Below are 7,817 nucleotides of genomic sequence, written 5' to 3'. Positions count from 1 at the left end.
CTCCTCCTCCTCCTCCTTCCTCCGACCCGCCGGGGAAAACCCAGGTGACCGTCGCCGGGGGTGCGTGGGGCGTGTGGCGGCGGCGGTGGGGATGTGTGGGGGTGTGCGCGTCGAGTTTGTAAGTTCGCAGAGAATATTCCCCAACCCCCCCCCCCCCTCCCCCCCCCCGCCCTCAGCCCCAGCCCGGGCGGGGTTTCCTCACAGGGGGTCGGTGAAGGATGTCCCCCCCCGCCCCCCCTGCCCTGGCCGCTCCCGCCATGACCAGAAATAACCCCAATTTGAAATCGTGGTTGCTGAATAAGGGGGTTTCCACCGCCCTGCAGCCGGCCCCCACCCCAGATGGCAGCGCTTGGCGGGGGGTGGCGGTGGGGGTGGCTGTGCTGTGGGCTTCCCCCCGTGCCTGTGCCTTCTTCCCTGTGCAGGTGAGGGGAATTACCGTTAAGATCACCCAGCCTCCATGTGCCGGCCCCTTGACAGATAATCTCAGGCAGTTTTAAATATGTTTTTCCCCTCTGTTATTTTTTTTTCTTCTTTTTTTTCCCTATTGTCACATTTATGTAACAAGTGCCTGTCTGCACGTTAGATTGGTGTTGCCGTCTAGGGCGTTGCATGCTCTGGGGGTGCTGCATCCAGTGCTGTGTCTGAACATTAAAAAAAATGTCTTTCCGTTGAAGAAGACAGGGGTTAAAATGAATGAAGATCTGAAGGTTAATTTGAGCTGGCTGCCTCAGGATCATGTAGAAGCCAGCTCTACAGAGAATGCCTCAGCCACAGGCTCCTCCCTGGTTCCTGTCGTAGACCCAGAGCCAGAGCTTTTGGTAAACCCCTGGGACATTGTCTTGTGTACTTCAGGGACCCTTATCTCCTGTGAAAATGCCATTGTGGTTCTTATTATTTTCCATAATCCCAGTCTTCGTGCCCCCATGTTCCTCCTGATAGGCAGCCTGGCGCTGGCAGATCTCTTAGCGGGCATTGGATTGATCATCAATTTCGTTTTTGCATACCTTCTGCAATCAGAAGCTACGAAACTGGTTACGATTGGACTGATTGTTGCCTCTTTTTCAGCATCTGTTGGCAGCTTGCTGGCTATTACTGTTGATCGTTACCTCTCCCTGTATTATGCTTTGACTTACAATTCAGAGAGGACTGTCACTTTTACCTATGCCATGCTTATATTGCTCTGGGGAGCATCTATCTGTATTGGACTGCTGCCTGTAATGGGCTGGAACTGCCTCAGAGATGAATCCACCTGCAGTGTTATCAGACCACTCACTAAAAATAATGCAGCTGTCCTTTCGGTCTCTTTCTTGCTTATGTTTGCCCTCATGCTGCAGCTCTACATTCAGATCTGTAAAATCGTGATGCGCCATGCCCATCAGATTGCCTTGCAACACCATTTCCTGGCCACTTCCCACTATGTGACCACCCGAAAAGGCGTTTCTACTTTGGCCATTATTTTGGGGACATTTGCTGCTTGTTGGATGCCTTTTACGCTCTATTCTTTAATAGCAGATTACACCTATCCTTCTATATACACCTATGCCACGCTCCTGCCAGCTACCTACAATTCCATCATCAATCCTGTAATATATGCTTTTAGAAACCAGGAGATACAGAAAGCACTTTGGCTCATCTGTTGTGGCTGTATCCCTTCTAACCTGTCTCAGAGAGCAAGATCACCCAGTGATGTCTGATTGGCAGCTAGGAGGACGCTCCTTAACATGTTACTTTCCAGACATTCTTGCGATGCTGTCTTTGGTTTAGATGCATTCATTAAATGGTGTGTGATGGGTTCATATAAAAACCACAGGATGCACTGACCTTTTTATAAACAGAAAACCCCAGTGACAAAAATGAATCAAGCGGTTTAAGGGAGATTTCCAAAATCAAAATAATCAGTGTTCTTACAGATTTATGGTGTTGCTCAGGGCCTTTTGTTACATTACCCAGACTTTGCCATGTTTGCCATGATTTTACATTAAGTTTTCAAATTAAAATCAAATGGAAACAGCATACCTCCTTTGAAATTGTTTATGTGATTTTGAGTTTAGTCATACTGCATGTTACAGTCTGTTGTCAGGATATTTTTTCCCTCTTTAATTCTTTTTAAAACCAGAAAAGAAAAAAAAGAAGAAAAAAGAAAAGAAAACCCAAGTCCTGTTACCCCATTTGTATATCATCAGAATACTCTTCAAAATAATGGCCAATTGTACTGATTTATATGGTATTTATTGTAATAATCTCAGTGCACCAAATTTGCTCTAAGTGAGGAAGTACTTGTATAGCGTTTTATTTCACATCTCGGTATGAATTAGCTTGATAATTGTTTTAAAGGGTTACCTGTTCTCTCCTGAGTTCTGGCTGGATGTTAAAACAGAAGATATGCTTTGCCTTCCTTTTGAAAAGTCAGCCATATGTTTTCACTTAGATATGGGACATCAGAGCTCATTATACTATTAATTTTAAAAGGAATTCAGGGGGGATCTTCGAAACTGATGAAACAATGTGGCCTCTTTTGGCTATGCATTTGTAATAGATACAACACTAACTTTCTCAGCCAAGTTTATCTTTTCAGAAGTGCATAAGAAAATATCTAATAAAATAACATACAAATTGCTTGCAACATGTTTTTAGCATCTATGTGAAATGGTTTCCCTTAAGTTTGTTACCAAGTCAAAACTATTACCACTTGCTTTCAGCGTTCTGTGATATAATTTAAAATACTGACATTTATAAAATCTCAGAGCATATCTGGTTCATAATTTTATGCAACCAGGGCTGCAACATGAAACAATATTTTCTTTTCTGTCAGTTTCATCCATTACAGATTGTGATTCTTCACACTGTACACATGTCAGTTCGTTATAGGGTGATAGTTCTGGTCTGAAAAGCAGAGCTTCCTCTCATGAATGGTTAAATTTCAAACTGCTTCTAACCTTTGCTGAAGCCACATTAGAATGCACTAGAAATAAAACATTGTTTTTTAATTTGAAGGCTTGATTGTCAGAGAGAAAATCTTCCTGGCAGATGTTGTCATGAAACTTAAGGTGTACCCCAATGTCAGTGCATGGGAGTTTATAGTACCACTTCCATTAGTGTTGATGGGAGCTCAATGTGTTAATGCCCTGGCGTCAGTAGGAGGTTATGTTCTCTTGAATGTCAAAGTCAGCATACTGTATTGTTGCTTCAGTATCTTCCATTACAGTTTTAAAAACCCCAACAAACTCAAGTGTAAAACTAGCAATATTTACAGTTCAATGAAAAGAATATGCCTGTATAGTGTAGATAGTAGAGACAACTGTGTTGCTGGTCTGAATTTTTCCAAATGGAATCTGTCCTTTTCACATGGACATTTGGATGACTGTAGCTTTTTGTGGCAAAGTTTCTGTGACATTAAGAATCGTATGCTATACACAAAGCTGGATCTCAAATGTGAATGAGTTGTATGTAAACAAGGCTCTGTAGAAAATTTTATGAGCAATAATTGATTTTAGTTGCAATGCTGGGCTCAAATTCTATTATTGGTTCAACCTTCATGATATTTGGCTCATGCTTTGTAATCTGATTAGTTTAATAATTGCATGGCATGGTCCAGTAGAGCTGTGAACTTGCAGCTCCCTTGGCTTCACTGCAATTTACAGATGCTCAGCACAGTTAGACTGTGACCCCTGCTCAGTATAGGATATTGGTGTTCTTTATCTACTTCTGAATGCTAACAAAACTCTAGTCATTGCATTTTATTATGAATTTTTGTATAAGAAATAATCACTTCTTAAATAGCCATGCTATATGTATATGTGCAATTTTGCAAGTATGCAAAGCATTGAGAAGAAATACCAGTAAAAGTCATCAGCTGAATAATGTAGAGAGGCTGAATACTGTAGAATGGCACTTTTAAAAGCAAAAGATAGGTTAGTCATGCAGAGTTTACACCACACCTACCCCCTTTTCTCCCCCATTTATTCTTCTGTATCGAATTGCTAAAAGGTGTGATGAAGACAAGCAGCTACAACTGTGTCCAAAATTGAGTCCAGAGGGCAACTCCTGTTTTGCTTAAGTAGACCTGTTCTCAACCTCTTGGATAACCTCACAGGCACTAGTGTCTTTCTCTCCACAACACCTGTGTGGGCAGGAAGCCAGAAAAAAAATTATATAGGGAGAGATAGTGTCATCCCCTCTGCTCATGCTGGTTTACCCATCGTCCTTGTCATCTTCCTTGCTCTACAGGCTGCTCAAATCCACAGAGGCTCTCCAGAGTGCTGGGAGAGCTGACCTTTTCCTTGTGGCAGAGCAGAGAGATTTGTAATTGGAAGCTTCTCTCCTGAGGAGCAGTGTGAGTCAAACAGAGGAAAGAAGGATTAATTATAGAAGTCCCACAAAGCTAGCTCGTAGGGATGTGATTTGCCCTTGTTTCAGGAGTAATGCATGGTTACCTTTCACCACAAACAGATGACAAACGCAATTTATGCCTCCCAAGCTACTGCTGTGACTTCTAGTGAGGATGTTGTCTCTTCCAGAAGTATGTTCTTAAACTGAGACTCTGCATCATAGGCCAGAAGACCCTTGTGGAGGTCAGTGACACAGGTTTGCCCACAGCTGTCAGGCAAAACTTCTAATATGGTTTGCAGTACTGGGCAGATGCTATATTACACCCCCGTGAGTTCTTGGGAGCAGGGGCAGAGCTGTGGGTACAAAGCTACCTACCTCACTTGCACAAAACAAATGCTTGACAGACAGCCACTTCTCCGACCCTGCAGAATTAAGCAATTCTCTGTTGTCACCTCAGAATTACAGTGTAGCTCCTGGTTCTGTATGATGAGGTGCCAGTATCCATCCAAGATACCTCTGAGACTGGCAGAAATCCAGCCAGCTTGCAGGATTCTGTCTTTTTGTTGTCTCATCAAACAACACCTGTGTGTAAGACTAGGGCTGTTAGATTCACAGCTCTATGTACAGTGAAGTATCTTTCATATCTCCATTGTAATGGCAAAAGAATGCGTAATTTAGTTTAAAGAATTGCAGTTAATTTTTATTTATTAACATGCTTGAACCAAAGTTAGTAACAGGTTATATCTTGATGGGAAAAATATACTGTAGTCAGCTTTTTCATATATTCATCCTCAAAGCTTGAGAGAGAATTTTAATTTTTTTCAATTATTATTTTTGACCATTTCTCCTAACAATAAGATTTCAGCAATAAGAAGAAATACGTATTTAGCACAAGAGCAATAAAGTCCTCCATGTTGCGGGTACCATAAACTGCTGAGTAAACTTAGAGCAACAGAGAGGATGCAATATATTTTTTAGACAAAAAATAGTAACTTGCATAAGGACTTAAAGTAAGCAGAAGTCTTCCCTTGTTAAGTAGTTGCTATTGGACCAATGTGGGACACTATTTCTGGTTGGTTTGTGTTAAAATTATTGAGTTCCTGAATGGGATTACTGAGCAATAATCTTCTACCTTAGTTCTTGGATCCTGAATTCATGTTATTTGCAAGAGGGACTTAGGTACTGCAGTGGAGATTTTGATTCTTTCATTGTTTGGCATTTAGTTGTGCAGCATTCTATGGATGTATTTGTTGCGTTCCGGATTTTCAGTTGTAGCTTAATACTGAGAATACTCTTCACCAAACAAAAACTGAGAAAATCCAAATTTGTCATGCCCATCAAGATGGATATGATAAATGGTGATAACCCATTCTGAAGGCAGCTTTGCCTTTAAAAGAGCAAGATTATGGTGTCATAGAAGAAGACCCTCACCAATACCAAGGGTATTTGGAAGCAAGCTGAAAGGCCTGCTATTGCTGCTATATCTTCCTACCGTGGACACTTAGTAACCTAGGCAGCTGCATCCGTCCTCTGTGTTCAGGGGCCAGCTTTGAGGCATCTTGGAGTCACTAAAATTCCTCCATGGACAGCAGTGAACTTTGACTTAGACTAGCAGCTGTTCTGTTCCCAAAGGGTTATTTTTCTGTTGCCTCATTTTCTTAGGGATTGTTTAGCTTTTAAGAAATGAATCCACAAGTACCTTATTTTTAAAAGTGATGAGCAACCTGCAGAGTGACTGGAAGTTGGGATTAAATAGCATCACTACAAATCAAGTCCCTGAAACATAACCACACACTCATTACTTACAAAAATTATATATAAAAAAAATGGTTCTTTAACATTCAGAACCATATTTGCAAAGTCTTGACCCTGACTTTTATGAAGAGAAAGTATGCATGGTCTGGTTTTTATATGTACAATAAATAAAGGAAAATAAGAATTGGATGGAGTAGTCGCTACTTAAAAAAACACCAGCTATTCTGTCACTTTAACTTTATCTGAGATACCAAATGGTCCTTGAAATGCCAATCAACTCTGGCAATTTTCTAGAAATTCCTGAGTACCTACAAGTCAGTGTTAAGCTTTGTAGCTAAAGTAAGAGGGCTAGCATGGTTGCCAGTGCAAAACAATTTGGTGTAACAACTCTGCTGTGAGTGAGCAGGAATAAGAACAATATACCTGCACACTAGCTGTAGACAGATCAAGTCCTAGGTGTATAGGAATAGCATTACTTTAAATTGTACTGCTGTAAGACAATACCAGATAGACTCTCACTGGATATGGATCCTATGTTGTCAGAAATCAAGAATCTTTTAAAGTGCTACTTGCTAACTATTCAGGAAAGGGTGTTGTGGTGGTGTACTTTTTGAGAGGGATCAAGAATGCAGCTAGATTTATGAATGAAGTAATTAAGGATTATGTTACCTACATGTAGATTCATCCCATCTCTTTGGGAGAAGGTCTGAGAAAAATTTTAAGGTTTTACTTGGCTGCCTTTGGGAGCAGCCAATTCTAGAGCAAGAGGTTGCTCCAGTACATACATTCAATGCAGTAAATAATCTTATCAGTCTTTACATATTTACTAAAAGGAGCAAATAGCTCTTTTCAGTCAGAATTGTTGATTGATAGATCAACGTCTTTTTAATAATACTGTAGGAGACACTTTGTGAAAACTGATAACTTAAGTGGAAAACTTAGAAAAACAAATTTTTCCTATGCTTAGTGTATTGCACACTTACTGTATTGCGTGTTAGCAAAAAGCCCTGTAACTTGGCATTAGGTGGCAAGGCTACTCAAAAGCATGTGAAATTCAGTGCTTAACCAAAAAAAAAAAACCCAAAAAACCAAAAACACAAGTGCAGATAACAGTGCATTACTATAATTGGGAAACACAATTTTAAGTAATATTTCAATTTCCTGACTTTTTTGTTCTGTTTTTTGAATGCCATTATATAAAGTGGTGGTTTACTTTCTCAGTGCCACGTTTAGTTTGGCTTGGTGGTAGTCCAGAGATGTGCAATGGAGAAAAAGTAAGATATCTCAAATTCTGCTTATAGAGAGGGGGACTAAAAGGAAGGGTCATGATTTATATGTCATGGATAAGTAGTAGTACAGAAAAGATACATTAGGTGTGTGAATCTCTCACATCTGTCAGTAAAAAAATGGTTGGATTCACAGTAAACTTGAAAGGTCTCGTTTCCGGAAATATTTTTCCAGTAAAAAAGGAAATTACTCCATAAAACTGGGTGTGCTCCTGGCTTCTTCAGATCAAGAATATGCAATTTTAATGGATCAGAAATCTGGATCAACTGCAAGGATATCTGCTTTCATATTAGGTAGATGATGAAAGATGAGAATGGAAGTCTTTATGGTTTGGTGAATCAGCCAGGTACACTCAGTGCCTGACCTTGGATGGGAATGATGCTTGAATATATGCATCCCCTGTGAGAAGGTTATTTTGAGCTGCCCATTTTGAACCTTACCCGATG

The 7,817-nt window shown here is 40.5% G+C and overlaps 1 protein-coding gene across 1 annotated transcript; it reads left to right on the top strand.

Annotated features, from left to right (window-relative positions):
* The first annotated feature begins 301 nt into the window (after nucleotides 1–301).
* GPR12 (G protein-coupled receptor 12) lies at nucleotides 302–5,996 on the top strand. Its single transcript, XM_027815682.2, has one exon. The coding sequence runs from the start codon at nucleotides 690–692 to the stop codon at nucleotides 1,692–1,694; it is 1,005 nt and encodes a 334-aa protein (XP_027671483.1). The 5' UTR covers nucleotides 302–689; the 3' UTR covers nucleotides 1,695–5,996.
* Nucleotides 5,997–7,817: the final 1,821 nt, after the last annotated feature.

Source organism: Falco cherrug, chromosome 2 (genome assembly GCF_023634085.1).
Source record: "Falco cherrug isolate bFalChe1 chromosome 2, bFalChe1.pri, whole genome shotgun sequence".
Taxonomy (NCBI): domain Eukaryota; kingdom Metazoa; phylum Chordata; class Aves; order Falconiformes; family Falconidae; genus Falco; species Falco cherrug.
Note: the sequence above shows the minus strand (reverse complement) of the source record. Positions and strands in the feature narration are given on the sequence as shown.

Bases quoted from the DNA above. Each gene is read 5' to 3' on its own strand.
- GPR12 (XM_027815682.2), top strand. From the start codon at position 690: ATGAATGAAGATCTGAAGGTTAATTTGAGCTGGCTGCCTCAGGATCAT.